Raw genomic sequence first — 17,055 nt, forward strand, 5'->3', positions numbered from 1 at the left:
TCTTTTTATCTGCCACCAATATAAGTCAGTTTAAAAAGTGGGTCACTTTCTCATTGTTGAAGAGAACTGGCTTCATCTCTTCATTCTTATCTTCTTTAAGCTGCTAAAATACACTTTGGCTGTGTTGAAGAGCATCATATATTATCTCTAAATTCCATTCACAGAAATTACATAATTGAAACATATGTATCATACAGTTCTATGTTACATCTTGTTGATGCATCATGCCTTTGCCTCTCAATCTATTCCAAAGCCTTATTACAGACTTCCTAACCACATTAAGAAATCAGAATTAAAAAGATTTTTTTCCTAAGGCCATATCCTTCTCCAAATTCACGTTTTTTTTTCTGCACTGCTTTCCCTGAAAAAATCACTAAGCAATTATGCCTTTTTTTTATAATTAATGTTAAATAAACTTCCAATATTTCCTAATTACAGGAACATTTGCTTCCTTCTGTCCAAGGTTACCCAGCATTGATTTAAAAGCCTGGCTTGTTTGCATGCTCATCAGTTTATTACAAGATTGCTTGGGTAGTGTTTTGGTTTTGTTTGACCCCCAAAGGAAAGTAGCACTTAAATAACAAAAACCAAGCCCTTCAAGTGTCCTTGGAACCCAGAAATGGAAGTTGGCAGCACAAAGCATAAATAGTTTTACTAAAACAGACACAGACTTACTTTGCTTGAAAGCATGGTAGACATTCAGCAACGTCAAATGATCTCCATCTATGTGGGCAAACCTCATCTTGGCTTCATCTGCTGCTTTCTTTGCTTCCGTGGGGCGAACAAAACACTGTGGGACTAAACAAGGTTGGTATGGGCCCAACACAAACGCCCATATCGATGAGTCACGCATTCACAGATAGAGGAACAAGGCCTAGCTAGGTCAGTGCACAGAGCATAGGGCAGGGCAGGATGGCCTCCAACTGCATCTTGGACTGTTTACTACCTTGATTTGGTACATCAACACCTAACCACATCTGTAAGACAAGAGGGTTTCAAAGCTACAGAGTACCTGATTATTTAAATAGAATTATATGTACGCATCAAAATCTCTAGTCTGAAGGCCATCAAGATTACCTACACAGACTGGAAGGCTAAACAAATCTTAGTTCAAATCCAGTGCTGATAGCTCTACCAGGAGCTAGTACCCCATGGAATTAAACACTTTAATAACAAATCTGCTTTTTCAGAAAGCCCCTACAATGTAAATATTTCTGAAACTGTAGTGTACTAGCACAGTCTAAACCAACTTGAGGTTTGATTATGACAAGTCTGTTACCAGACAGAACACACCATTTAAGCCTCTTCCCACATGGTATTGCTATCAGCACTGGTATACAGAAACATGTGAATGAAGGTATTAATAAGTCTAAAGGCTGTGATGGTAGCGGCAGTGGTGGAAGGTTAAACCGTCCTTTGGCACTACTTCAAATAAAAAATATAGATCAAAAAATGCAACATGAACTTTATCATTATATTCTCTTACATACATCTGACTGTTCTCACTTCCATCCAAAAAATCATATGTTACCATCTCTTTTCCAGCCACAAACTAGCAAAGACCATAAACAGTATTGCAGTCTACTTAATTCGTGGTCTGTCAACATTCTAGTAAGTTGTAAGATTGATATCAATCCACAAGATCTTGAAAGTAGTTATAAAGAGATCTGCTGGAGCAGGGAGCCAGGTCACCCACTGTGATTCCTTCCAATCTTACCCATTTTGTGATATACTTTATAGAGCTCCACACCAGAAAATAAATCAGTTTGGTTTTAAGTGTAATTTTTAAGAGGTTAAATTTCAATAACGTTAATGATTAAATACTAAAAATCTTTTATCGTTTTCCAGCTGCTTGGGACTACATTAGTTTTCTCATTAACTGAAGCCCTGCAATCACATGAGAACACCTCTGCATATGACATATCCCTACCAAATAAGGGCTTTTTTATACAGTGTTATGTAGTTTTTCTTTAGTCTTAAATTTGCATAGAAGCCCCAAAGCATGAGATATTGTGAGCTGGATACCAGAGATGCAACTTGAGTAAAAACATTTACACTGTAGCAGTGAATCATGGTAACAAATCAACGAAGACCAATGCATTAAAGAAAATGGAAATGCAGGCATGAAATAAACACCCTGTATAATGGGTCCTGCATTTGAAAAAAAGAGACAACATCAAGTGTATTTTAATTTCTAATTCATACTAATAAAAGCAAAATCCAGATTATTCTATCACTGTCTTAAATCAGTGTTTTGAAAAGTAATAGTACTTTCCATACTACAGCATGACACCATGGCTCTTATAAAATGTAGTATAATCATTTAATCTGCTCATTTTTAACGCTGATTTTGCTCTTTTCTGTCACCTAGTTTCCCATTCAGTCCAAACTAAATACATGGATTCCGATCAACAACCTGACAAACTTTATGTGCACTTAATGCACCAAAATACACTATTTATTATGCTGCTGGTTTCAAGTGCTTACTTTGGGAAACAGCCCTCACAAAGATCAGGACTATGGGTTTTTTAAGAGTAATGTTTTGGTTATGATCCATACATTAACCAGCTTTAATCCATTTCTTATTTTTTCCCCAAAGCTTATTTATCATTATGTTAATTATGGTATAAACCAAAGAAAATACCATGGCCTGGGGAAAGGTAAATTGGAAAAGCAGTAAGGCAAATCAATTGAAGGCCACAGACAAAAATACTAAACAGAAATACTTGTTCTACAGTAGATACTGGGGGGAGAAGGGGGAAGAGAAGAGAAAGACAGGCACCAACCTACCACCACCTCCGCAATTAATGCTACCATTTAATTAAAGAAAAATCTTATGATTCTGCCCTGCCCATCTGCTCTGAGTCTGAACAATCATAACTCTGAAACAAACATTTTAACTTGTTCTTAAAAATGTTCATATAAATACACTGTAAAACTAAACTGAAGCAACAGATTTTACACTTAGTCAAAACTTTTCTTTTCTCTACCCAACCAAGTAAAGCATGTCAGCAATACACCTGCACTTGGAGAGCCCGCTAAGTTATCACATCCCAAAGATTCAAGTGTTTTTATGAGTATGAACACCCCCATTTTCATAACAGAATAAAACCTGCTGCTTGTCCTATGACGTCTAGTCATAAAACAAAGTCACTTCTACACAATGGGGAAATTAAACACAAGGTTTGCTGGTAACATTTTCCTCTCATTTAGCGCTCTCAGCAAGCAGCTCTGCTCGGACACAGAGCTATTCATGTAACAGCAGCAAAGTACAACTGTACACCTCAGTTAATTCTTATAAAGATACAGCTTCCTTCCAAGCTTCTTTTTTCCCTTTTAAAGTACTGACTGTTTTCCAGTTTTGCCATTTAGTAACTGAAAAATGTATCATGTACAAGCTTATGATTTAATAGAAATTATACTCCAACCCCTTTGGGAAGGCTGTGACTTATCAAAGTGCAGAAGAATGCACAATACAAAAGAGATTCTACTGCCTGAAAAATTAGTGGTTGAGATGACATTTCTGGGCCTCACTATGAACCTAAATGGAAATTTCTCTTCACTAGCCTGGTTTCCCATCCCCAACCATTTTTATATATAGATTTTTAACTGATGTTAGGAGCAAACACTTAGATCATTTTATGCAGTAGTTTTCAACATTACTACTCACTAGTTTCAAGGTCTCTATGTAAATCCATAACTAAACCCATATATGAAGTTTTAAAAAGTAAATCTAATTTTATTAAAAATATATTTATGTTATTTTTCTGGTGTAGGAAAATTAAATTTTCCCCAAACTGATGATCTGCAATTTGTTTAGTTTCTCTTTTCCTGCTATTACCTGACAACATGGCAGTAATAGATAGGACCTCATTAGAACAGTTGTAGTCACAGCTTGCAATAACCATTTTAGCCAGCTGTGGATCCAATGGAAATTCAGCCATCATGGATCCCAACTCAGTCAAGTCTCCATCATCATTTAAAGCTGCCAGATAATTTAAAAGCTCTAAGGCTCTCATCAGAGTTTCAGGAGCTGAAAGAAAAAAAAAAAAAAGTAAATTTGCATATTACCCAAACGCTCTGAATCAGCAAAAACCAAGGAAGCACAGACTGTTACTAGGTATCTTTTTTTTTTTTTCCTGGTTCTCCATTCACTGGCGTCCAAATGCAAAACTGCTGCCAAATCCAGCAATACACGCCCAAGCACGAATGAATGGGGGCGGCAGGGAGGGAACACTTACTTAGAAAAGCTTTAAAATTAATCACAAGCTTTGAATATTTGAAGATTACTTCTCTTCAAAATTCAAACAGCAGTGGCATTGTGAAATATTCAGTACCAGTAACACCACTTCTTCCTGCAGATACTTTTTCCCTTGTTCAATACTAAATAAATCAATAGTCCCAAAATTTCAGCCATTAACCCTAGATACCTACAGCCTTGCAGAAAGCCACTAAGAATGTTCTCTTTATCTTGCACTCCTCACATACCCAGTAGTAAACCACAAAGAAAAATAAACTGAAATCCAAAAGTCTTTCTGCTAAGCTGTCATGCATGTTACACAGAACAAAGACTTTAACTGTTCTGTAGAACTATTTTAAAACTTACATATTAGGTCAGATTTTTATTTAAGGAAAAAAAAAAAACTGATTCACCTATTTATATATGACTGATTTACTTTTCTGATTAGTAATATCACCCACTTATTTCTGAAGCATATATGAACATTTAAAACTTAGAAGAAAGATACATAAAAACTAGTTAGAACCAAACCATGTATTATTCAGCTTTAAAAACAACAGCCCATTTTATTTACAAACAGTTGTTACCTGATTGCACAATTAGAATGTGCAATCAAGGTGATAAATAAAAACCTTAAATAACAGACTTTGTAATGCCAGAATTTGCTCTTATTCTCTGAAGGCAAGGGGCTTTCAGTAGCTTCCTTGGTCCCACTAAAACCTCTTACACAGAAAGAAAAAGCTTGCTTGGATATGACACAGAGCACTAAATTTCAGGATAAACAAAAAACAATTCCTTACAGATTACAATTTAAAAAAACAGAAAAAAACAATGAGAGAATTTATTCCATGTTGTCATTATATAAAGCAGTCATAGAAATAAAAGATTGTAAAGACGGAAAGAGATACCTGGAGGATCCATAAAATCAAAGTGCACCAAATCATCTATACCAAGCTTCTTGAGCTGTAATACTACAGATCCTAAGTTAGACCTCAAAATTTCAGGGTATGTGTTGTCCTGGGGGGGTGAGGGGGGGAAAAAAAAAAGAAAATTTGTAACACTTCTTCAGACACTTTATACTACATAAGTATTCAAATTCTCATTTTGTTTAATACCACAACACTCAACAACCTTATAGACATTCTTATAAACACAATGTAAAAAGCACCTCTTACCTGCATTTCAGTTTTGTAGGCTTTCTCTGTATAAAGCCTGAAGCACTTGCCTGGCCGAGTTCGACCAGCACGGCCAGCTCGCTGCTGGGCAGACGCTTTACTGATGGCAGTCACCAGCAGAGACTCCACTCTGATCCGAGGATTGTACACCTGTTTCAAAGTGGAGGCAGAGCAGGATGGAACGTTAAAGAATAAACAATGTTCATGGATAGGACAACTACCCAAACTGCTTTAAACTTATTTTTAAACACAGCTTCTGGACAAATTGTATGTATCTGAAAACAAAAAAAAAACTGGCTACAAAAGACTCTGGAGAGCTTCAGATACAACTGCCTAGAGAACAGCATTTTTTATTCATCTGTTAACAGCAACTCCTGCCACGCTCCCTATTCTTAAATGTATTTTTAGATAGGATTTTCATGGCAAATGGAATGTGTCCAATTTGTTCTACATAGTGCTAAGCACTTGTGGTGCTTAAAAAATCCCATAAAAATGTAGTCTTGATATAACTACTGATGTCTTAAGTTTTAGCTTTCATATTTTTCAGATTCTGTACTGCCTTAGAGTGTAACTCTGAACTTCATATAAAGAGTTAGCAAGTTCTCTTCACAGTTCAGTCAGACAAAACAATCCTTTTCCAGCCTGAGAACCAAGGACACCATTACATGTTACAGCTTCAGGCCCCAAAAGCATCAACAACAGCGAACTGAAGAAAGCAATTTGGGAGGATGGGACTTCATTACCTGAATGTGTAATTGGACAACTAACCCCAATATGTAAATCACCCAAAACTTATACAAGTGTGAAAACTCAGACCAGGCATCCATCTTGGGTAGAGCCACAGCCAGGCTCGTGTACAGCCCAAGGTGCATCCTTTGAAGGCCTTTTAACAAATACCTACTTTATTCCTTTAACTCTGCCTAGCCTCTGTTCTAGGAAGCCTCTCAAGGCTACAAGGCTGAATAATCATATTCAAGATCAGAAAAATCTAACATTAAGGTTTCATGCAACTGTAAAGATCAGACTGATGACAAAACTGTATTTCAAGGGTACATGCAGTCTATGACAGTACAAAATATCTGCTGGCATTTAATGTAAAACTTCCACTGCAGTTGTATCTAAAGAGCAGCACTGCCAACTCAATAGGGCTCATGGAAAGGAATACATTGAAAACAAAGGCAGTAGTCAAACAGCAGTGTCAGCTGAAGACATTTTCAGTCCATGTTTTAAGACCTTTCTGGTATGATTCAGTATAAAATACATACAGAAACCTTAGTTCTTATACTGGAAGAATGCAAAAAAAACTATTTGTGAAAAAAGTTCAGCCTTAATGGTGATTGAAATTTGCGCATTAAAATACACTGGCTGTACTCACGTTCTGCTGTGTGCCTGTCTGATTTTGCAAAAGTTAAAAAGGCTGAAAATGTGTACCACTATTAAAGGAAAAGACTAAGAAACCAACTTATAAAGACAGCTACATTTAGTGAAAAAACCAAATTAAGCCAGTGACATTCATATTTTATTTTATGTAGTTACTGGGTTGACTGTAGGAAAGCCACTTCAGTTCCTCTGATCACCCTATGATGTTCCAAGAACCACAATACAAGCTTGATTACAATCTTCAGGGCTGTAACAGTACATGATAAATAGTGACATGAAACAGCAGGGATCATTTCTTCTCATTTTAGTGCTGGAGTTTTCTACAGTGACTTAAAAGAAGAGAAGGCTTCTAGAACCACTTTTATTTACTTCCATACAATTTGTTTTACTTGAGCATCCTCAAGCACAGACTAACAGTACAAAACTGCCCTTCCTAAAGTATCTAGAAAAAACTACATTCCAAGTCAAACACCAAATTCTCACATTTCTTTCTTTTTGTAAAAAAAATTATTCTAGCTAAAGTTCGCCGACTAAGTGCAAACCATAAAAATTGTAAGTTAAAAACAAAAAAAATTCCAAACCAACCAAATTCAAGATTTCAACTGTAAAAAGGCCTGTCAAGTGTTTGCAAAGGGAAGAGAAGCCTGAGCAAACCAGATTCCATCACCTTTCCTACTATAAAGAGAAAAAAAACGGTACTTACCTTCTGTTTTGCAAAGCCAGGATCAATCACAAACACCACGCCATCTATTGTCAATGAGGTCTCAGCAATGTTAGTGGACACCACAACCTGTCAAAAAAAAAAACCAACAAAAACCCAAACAATTAAATGAAACCACTTCATCCTAAAGATGAAGGGCTCCAATTCTGCCTCTGCACAAATAACTTTCAGTAAACTTTCCATCACTTAATCAATCACTACCAGAGCTCCTCTCCAACACTTTCACAGGATGATCTAAAATCAACCAGAAGAACTTCTAGTGAAAAGAAAGCAGTTTTCATCCACTGTTTTTTGCTCCCCTATGGGTCTATCTAACATAACAAATGTTAGCTGAGAAAAATAAGAGCAAAAATTTAACTTATGAAAGCACTAAATTTCTTTCCTCACATCGCTGGTACAAAACAAGTTATACTGGAGCCCTTTAGCATCATGTATTAATTCTAGCTTTTTACCTTTTTCTGAAAGCCTGAACACAGTAAACTGGTTAAATAATATTAAATTGAATGTTTTAACCAGAAAAGGATTTTTTAAATTTGGTTTGAAATAAAGCTGTTACCAACACATTCCAGCTACAATTGTGAAAATATGTATTTAATTTCTACTGTCTTTTTCTATCACCAGATATTCAAACACCTTTACATATCTTTAATGTTATATTCTTAGCCTTTCAGAAGGTTAAGTCACATACAAAAATTCAAGCAAAGGTGACTATCAGAGTTCCAAGGCCTGATTTGCCACCATTTAAATTTTTATGTCCAGAGACACAGTGTAACAAGCTGTGGATACCATTAGCTCTCATCCCAACAGCGAACACACTCCATCGGGTTATTACACATTATTATCTCAGAAAAGATCCAAAACCTGCTCAGGAATTCATCAGAAGTGCTTACCCTTCACTTCCTAACTCAGAGCATTCTGTCATTAGTGCTTTATCAATTAGAACTGGAGAGACCCCCAATACTTAGCTCAGAATGACAATGAGGCCTGTGACTGCTGATTTCCCTTCCTGCTTGCTGATCACTTTGCCACTCAGCTTCTTATCACACTCAGCTGTCTCTTCTTAAGGTCTAAGCTTGCCCAAATATTACAATATATTGAAAGCAGTATTTTAGGAAAAACACTGACAATTATTTTGGAATTACGGTGTTTCACCCTAAAATGATGTGCTGCTTAGAATTCCTCCAGCAAACAGAAAACACTGTGCACATCATTCACAGGTGACCTGCACAAATTAGTCAGGAGATAACAGCGACAAATATCAGTGCAAGTCAGTGCAAAATCTCAATACATCTTCATGAAAAATTTGTAAGGCACTAAATACACAAATTAAACTCATACTCTCATATTAGAAGTCTAGTCAATCCACATTTAGCTTGCTGCTATAGAGTATACCTTATTTAATTTTTGTGTTTTTCTGTTTCTGCTAATGTACAGAACCATCCACACCCAATTTTTCAAATACTAATTACAGAGCAGAGACAAAAGGTTTTTATCCTGCTTTTAACCACTGATTTCTATTAGGACACTTCAATATCAGGAACTTGTGCTTAGTCCACAGCAGTACAACAACTTAATTTGTACCTGAATTCATTTAATCTATACAGAACTTTCCTAAGGTAGAAGGAAAAAGTTATTTATACAGTGGATTCTATTGCACATACAGATATCATTTGTTAATGTCACATTGCTTAAAAAATGACAGTGACTGTAAAGAAAGAAGAAACTTTTTAAAAGCCTGAAGAAATAATATCTTTCAAGTCTAGATCAAAGTACAAAGCTACTTGAACATCAAATAATTGAAATTAGCACTTAACTATATAAAATAATGATTTATAATTAACCTTAGGTACAGTTTTGCAGTTTCTGAAATTAACTGTAAAACTTTGTGTTGAATATTAAAACATACATAGTATCTATATCTAAAAAGGTTTCTGTACTGCATATGAATTAACTAGCAATGCTTAAGGCTGCTGAAACAGAAACTAGAATGCAGTTTGACGAGAAGGGATAGGATGACAAGGAGCCTTTCACACAGGACAATAGAAACATTAAGTCATCTTTGTCTTCCTCAATTAAAAAAACATTCTCACTAGTTAATCAGAATATTTGTCTGTAATCTTAAACCTTCTCACAATAACAGCTGCTTTCTTAGCTCAAAGAGGACACAGAAGTGCAAAGTTGTCAAGGTGCATCACTACTAGCAGTTACCATCACTACTACAGCAAAATGGCACACTACTTCCACCATCTCTCACTCCATGAAGTTAAAGCTCACTAATTGATCACTAATACTAACTAAAACTAAACCAACATTAAAAAAATTACAACACAGATGCACTTTCACTCATAGTTACATTTGTTATGGGGATAAAAAGTAAAATGTGGAAGCCAGAATATTTCAGCCAAACATGGAAAAGTAACTTCATAGGTCTAAGTCTGTTGCCTACAAGCTGTGCCTGCTTTTCCCTACAGCAGGGATCTTTTGAGCATAACAACTTTTCTTGTAGTAAAACAGCTGCTACACCAAGAGTGTTCTCTCAGACTGGTACTGGCTCTGTCATTTCAACAAAACAAAAACTACACTCTGCACTTGTTATCCTCTTATGCAGAAAACCAAAACCTGCCTATTCTGAAGGGCATAAACATGAGTGAAAATTTAATTAAATACATAGCTATCACTTATTACTTAAAAGCAATTTCATTCAAGTAATTTGCAAATACAATTTTATTGCAGCATTAGTTTCACGATTTGAGACTGAATGCTTTCTGCAATCAACTTCTGTAGGAAGAGGAAGATAATTTCACTAAATTTAATAAGTGATTTATTCTTCCAGAACACTAGAAAGTTGTCACTAGTATTACACATGCATTGTACTGCACAAAAACAAAAATAATCAAGGAACAAACCCTGCCTAGAGCACATATGATTCAGCTTTGACCTTCAAAATTTTAGCTTTGTGACTGCCAGTTCTGCAGAGGAGTTTAGTTTTAGGAAGCTTTAATATGACTCCTTTCTAAAAAACACATAGCTTCCACTATGGATTATTGGAGCATTGACATAATAATTTAACAAAGAACACTCACTGTGTCATTTCAAGTTTTTCAGTATCTTAATCGATTCTGCCTAATGAAAGAACCTTAATTCCTCATTTATTACTACCAAAATACAAACCTTGAACTTCAACATACTTGTTATAACTTGCACCTTCTCATAAACCTTAAGCAAGAGATAAAACCTGCCTGACAATCTACTCCTTAGAGACAGCCCAAATTGTCTCCAAAAAAAAAAGGGGGAAAAAAAGCACATCTCAATTACTTATGGAAAAAATCCCATCCTCCACATAAATCATATTTCACATAAGAAACTTAAATGAATGCCATTTCCATTCAGTCAAATCACACTGTTAGCACAACATCCTGGCCCTATACAGATGGATGACAGAACTTTGATTTGTATGGAGAGACAAATTTCAAGTCATCTAAAAACTGCAATGTGATAAAATACCGCATTTTCAGGGCTTTATTAGAAAACCCCTTGTACTTGTTGATGTTAAAATACATTCAAAGGAGCTGAAAGTCATATTTCATGGCCCATGCAACCATGAGTAGCTACTTAGAGAACAGAACACTAACACAGCTTAGTATTTACCTTTCTTCCTATTGCTCCATTTTGTTTTTTCGGTGGGGGAGGTTCAAATATTCTTTGCTGTTGCTGCGGAGGAAGGGTGGAATACAATGGAATGATTTTTATGTCACCAACTTCAGGACCTAAGTCATCAATTTCACGTTTTATCCTCTTGCAGGCTTCATCAATCTCCTGCAAAATAAAAATACTGGTTAGAAGAGAACTCCATGAAAAAGGAAGCATATTTAGAGGGCTTATGACAATTAAATATACACCCTGAAGAACAATCAAAATAACTTTTGCTTTAAAAAATAAAAAATCAATCAAGGTGCTTACTGAATCTGCAATCAAATTTCCACAATACTTCAAGATGTTTCAGCTTCTATACTCTAATGAACAGCATAATTTGCATTCAACATCCTTTTTCTTTTAGTCATGTTTCCTAATTAAATCTATACAAATTGTACTAAAATTGAAATCTCTCACCCTGGAATATTAAACTGCACTCATGACCTTTTCAATTTTCACAATCTGAAGGAAACTGATGTGCAAGATATTTAAAATAAGCCAATTAAGCTTTAATGTCACGTATCACTAATGCAATTATATGGAAGATTTGCTTCATTGTACCTAATGAGAACAAACACCTTTACAGTATAAACATGGATACTCAAAACCAAACCTCTCAATCCTAGGCTTCAGATCTTACTTTAAAATTAACTGAAATCCCATTTAAGCTGAAGAAAAGTCACTGAAATTCTCTGAAGATGAAAGATGCTTTATGCTTTTTTCTACAATAGTATTTTCTAGACCATTTTCTGCTTTCCATACAAAATATTTGTGAGATTCTGTCTGAATTTTCCCTCATCTGCCTCACGATCGTCATTTGGGGACCACTGAAGAGAAGACCCCCCCAAAGTCACATGCCAACAAGGCCCTGAGATCTGAGAGCATTCCTAAGTTATTGTTTTTACAGGTGTGTTTGCTGTATGCTAAGGGGGCACTGTGCCCTTTTTGCAACAACAGCTTTTGGAAGCTGTCCCACCTGTCAGCCTGGCTGGAGTTCTCCTGAGTTTCGGGTGGTCTCCCACAGAAGACCCTCACCTGTTTTACAACCGCCGTGACAGACAGACTGAGATGTAAGAAGCCTCTCCATCAAGGACTGAGACATGAAACCCCCATGTGAAAAGGCTCCTCTCCTCCTTCCAAGGACTGAGACTGAAACCCCTAACCCGGGGGAGGCAAGCTGGCCAAACCTAGATGCTTGCCTGCAGGTTGTGACCACTGGACTGAGAAAACAATGGTTCTTGTGGGCTGCCTGGCTTGGACTCTGTGTACCCCCCTTTCTACTCTTCCCCCCTGAAGACCTTTGTTTCAGTTGCAAAATTTATTCTCCCTTCCCCCAACGAAAAAGAGTGTAATTGGGGTCCAGATGAACTGCGCCTCGGAGATCTCCCCAACGTAACAGGCGGATTCTCGACTGGACAGGACCAAAGGACTTCGTCTCTACATCTGGTAGCTACATCCTCCTCTTTCTCTTCCTTAATCCCTGTATCTCATTTTGCTGTGGTCATTCAATAAAGGTATATTTGTTTTGAGTATTACTGCAAATCCCCTGTGCCGTGTCGTTTTCTTTTTTTGCACCCTGAGATGATCCCACAACCCACCATGAACCCTGTTTGTAAGGACAGATCATGACAACAGTTCAATTGTTCTACCACAGCCCAATTGTTCCACCACAGCCCAATTGTTCCAAGTTCATTTCATTTTCAAACAACTACACTTAAGCCAGCTAGGTGACCAAATCCTTATGACAAGATCTAAGTAAAGTTGGATTGCACAGAAATTTATGTTAATGAGTAACACCATTCATTCATTACCTCTAGCTTAAAAATCCTACCAGAGCCTTCACTAATGTAACTAAGAGACACACTGACCAACTACTGATCCTCCATCTCAACCACTGAGGGGAGAATAAAGTCATGACAAAAAGCAACAGTAGACAAAGGCAAAAATATTTACTACAACATTCTCTGAGAAAAGAGGAGATACCTCCCTTACCACATTCACTAGCCTCAAGCTGAAGTGATACTTTAAACCCTAAAGCAAATGCACAGAACTGGTAATCTAAAGGCTCTGTAAAATGACTGCTCCAAACTGTGATTTGAAAGGCACAAGCAATCTCCATTTTAGAAATCATGAATTCAGGTAGATCTATACCACATCTGGGTAGTTCACTTGTTTTTAAAGAGACATTTAAATTCTCAGCACAAATGCATGGAGTATGTTTTAAAGAAGCACAGGCAATACCTGTTCAGTATTAATCAGTGTATACAATTAATGTAAGCACGGCAAAAGCCAATTCAGCATTGGATAAGCATTGGCACATCCAATTCAGGATTTTCTATCATTCTAACTGTACGCAGAACCACACACAGATGATAACCAAAACTGGTATCCCCAATTACACAATATAGAAGGATTATGTGTAGCAGTAATAGTTTCCAAGTGTTTAGGACACCTTTGAGTGTTCGAGATTTGTTTGCATCACAAGAAGATATCTAAATCCAGAAATACGACACATATAGTTGAAGGCACAATCCTATCTTTAATCCTTTAAAGATTCAGTAAGACTAATTCAATCATCTCACTTTACTCAAGTATGAAAGGCTTCTTAAAAACAAACAAACCATACACCTTGAAATATGTGCACACCATCTACTCCAAACAAATTCATTATAAACCCCTTCCTGGAATAAAGATTATTGCAACAATCTGCACAGAAGAAGACACTTCTCAGGCAGAACAACAAGAAGGTAGAGTGAACTTGGATTGTATTTGGGTTATGTCTGAAAAACTCCTCAAAGCCCTGAACTACTGAGTAGCTGAGACAGTGGGTAAGGGGGTACAGGAAGCAGGAACAGACACAGGATAAAAGGACCCACACACAGACCCACGATGCCCAGTGCATCAGCACCAAGGACCTGCTTCAGAGGTAAAGAAGAGAACAGGCCTGACATACAAAAAGCATCAGACTTTCGGCATGCTGAAGTTACAAGATTGATCCTAGTTCTTCACAAGCAGGACTTCTTAGTACTAGTATTTGAGAAATACTTCTCAGTAAAATAATATTCAATGAACTTATTCGCTGATGCACTCATGCTAAAAAAAGGTGAGGACCAAAAGGTACAAAACAAGAAGCCACAAAAAGAAGAAAGATTACACTAGCACTTGCTCATTTTTCTCAAGCTGCAAGTGTCACAACACATCTGTACTTCACAGAACCCAGTAATCAGACTTGTCCCAGACAGTCATCTCAAGTACTTCAAAACTTCCAGAAACTTCCTCTTGATCCCCTCAAAATAAATTTCCAATGCACAGGCAATACATACAGTTAAGCTGCAACACTGTGGAAACTAGAATCAAGCAGCAGTTAAGAACCCCTCAGGACTACATTGAACATTAACATGGAGTCCTCAACATTCTTCCACACCATCAGCCACTTCAGTGATTTTCCTTGGAAAAGCTTCTAAAACAACTACAATCAGTAAAGAGAATCTATTTCTTTTTACATGTACTAGTGATCAACAAGATAATGGTGTGGTGAATATTTTTTGACCAGGAAAAACAAAGTCACCTCAACATCCAAGTGACAGTAAACAATTTTCATTTTGAACTTACAGCTAAGTAAAAATAGCTTAAAAAAAAACCAAAACCATAATCTGGAAAATAATTTTATCAAGATTATTATTATTAAATCAAATTTAACGTAATTGAAATGGTGTTCCTTCCAACAAATCAGCGTGATAAAGACTGAGTCTAGACAAAAACCTAAGCAGGCTGCTTTGTTTTCAAATAGCTGGTGAGCAACAGGCAATATTTAGAATATCTGTCAAATTAGGTGAATTTAATTCAGGAGTTTAAGTATCAATAAGCAATTCTAAGACCCCAAAATGCTTCAGGATTTCAACTTCCATTTGTGCAAGACCTAAGTCTGTATGGGAACCAATACTTAGCATTGTATTGTTTAGAAAACAAGGCAAGACCAGGGTGCACAGTTTCCCTTCAATTTATTAGTAACAGTAGTGCACCAAAGCATATGAAGCCTGTTAACAACACAAATGAGTCCTGAACTCTCAGAATCCAGCACTGAAACCCAGAGGACCATAAGTTTTCCTGTGGCTTAACTTCAAGAGTACCACTTACAGGAGTAATGCTTACATCTTCACCCCACCACCATCTTTGATGCATACTAGTAAGCACTTACCAGACTGAAAGCACAAACAGGACTTAGTTCATGTCCTGAACAAAGCATTACTAAGTAATATTCAGCAATACTCACCTTTTTCCCTAAAGAAAATATAACTTACAAAAGCCTTATTACTAAAAATCTTCCAGGTATGACTTTTAAAGACTGACTGTGGCAGTTCCTGGCTCCTCAGGCTCCATGTCAGAACACATAGCAAAGAGAAACTCGGAAGTAATTGAAGCACAAACCAATACCTTACCAGCTGCCTCCAATAACACATTTGCACTGCTCTGTAGCATCTCACTACTTCAATACCTAACATACCCTAGCTCTGCATCAAAAACTAAGGATCTGAATGTATTATTAGCAGTTCATCTAAAAGGAGCTGTATAAAATTAATCACACAAGAGACTGATTTTGCCTATTATGCACATTACTTTTTTCTGCTGTTGAAAATGAAGTCTTTATTACATGTTCAAGCTGAATGCTCAGTAGAAATTCCCTTCCATTACTTTTCCTGATAACATTTTTGCAGTCAGAAGTAAGGTGTTCATACTGGAGACCATGAACAACAGAAAAATATTCTAGGATCAGTTGCACATCTTACTGAGTTAGTGCACCATGTCTTTAAGAAGCAAGTTTGTGCTGAAAAAAATACATGATTCTTACTAGCTCCACTACAAGCTCCATTCAATGGTAGGTAAAAAAAAAAAAAACAAACCCAAACCCACAAACATCAAATGAAACCCAGAATGACAAGCAGCAATGCAGTTCACAGAATCACAGAACAAGAGGTTGGAAGGAACCTAAAGGATCATCTAATCCAACCTGTCTTGTCAAAAACACAGTCTGGGAAAGATGGCCCAACACCTTATCCAGCTGAATCCTACAGGTCCAATGTTGTGGAACCCACCACTTCCCCTGGGAGTTTATTCCAATGGTTGATTATTCCCACTCTGAAAAATTTTCCTCTTGTGTCTAACCAAAATCTCATCAGGGTTAACTTTTATCCATTACCCTCATCTTTTCATGTGGGTCTGTGTAAAAAGGGAGTCTCCATGTATGTTGTAGCCACAGTTTAAATACTTGCTCATGATGAGCCTTCTTTTCCCAAGGCTGAACAAACCCAGCCCCCTCAGGATCTCCCACTCCTTTGAAAGTATTTGTGGCCTGAAGTTACTGAGTTCCATTGCTCTTGCAATCCAGCCCTTCTGTTTGTGTGCCAGACTCACCTGTGCTGCCATGGAGAAGGTGCAGTGAAATTACAGTGTCAGTAAACAGCAGTTACTGACTGAGGGACCATGGGTGACCCTAAGCCAAAGTGATTCCACTGCCAGCATGCAGTCCAACTCACAGGCCAGAGCGGGCTGTGCCAACAGCCACTGAACCTGCTGGCCAGGCTCCATTCAGTCATAAGGGCAAAGCTGTATCCCATCTTCACAAAAACCCTTTCTACAAAAAGATGGTGACTAGTGATGTCATTTAAGCACATTCAACGGGACAATTTGAGCATCTAGCATGCAAAATAGAGTTCCATGACTTTGTAAACACAGTCCTTGGGAACATTACAGCAGAACCCCTTTCTTCAGCTGATCCTGTATTTGGTACCCCCAAAGAATCTCATAGGACGAGCAAAACACCTTCCTCCTTTCAGCATTTGAACAAA

General features: G+C 37.1%; 1 protein-coding gene across 1 annotated transcript in view; it reads right to left on the minus strand.

The window, feature by feature from the left end:
• Nucleotides 1-17,055, minus strand: part of DHX15 (DEAH-box helicase 15) — a 43,589-nt gene that overhangs the window by 9,092 nt on the left and 17,442 nt on the right. The window contains exons 6-11 of the mRNA XM_064711891.1: nucleotides 11,165-11,332; nucleotides 7,499-7,585; nucleotides 5,416-5,565; nucleotides 5,149-5,257; nucleotides 3,842-4,033; nucleotides 676-798 (exon numbers count right to left, since the gene is read on the minus strand). Coding sequence (XP_064567961.1) covers nucleotides 676-798; nucleotides 3,842-4,033; nucleotides 5,149-5,257; nucleotides 5,416-5,565; nucleotides 7,499-7,585; nucleotides 11,165-11,332 — 829 coding nt within the window. The remainder of the gene's footprint in view (nucleotides 1-675; nucleotides 799-3,841; nucleotides 4,034-5,148; nucleotides 5,258-5,415; nucleotides 5,566-7,498; nucleotides 7,586-11,164; nucleotides 11,333-17,055) is intronic.

This window comes from Zonotrichia leucophrys, chromosome 4, assembly GCF_028769735.1.
Source record: "Zonotrichia leucophrys gambelii isolate GWCS_2022_RI chromosome 4, RI_Zleu_2.0, whole genome shotgun sequence".
NCBI lineage: Eukaryota > Metazoa > Chordata > Aves > Passeriformes > Passerellidae > Zonotrichia > Zonotrichia leucophrys.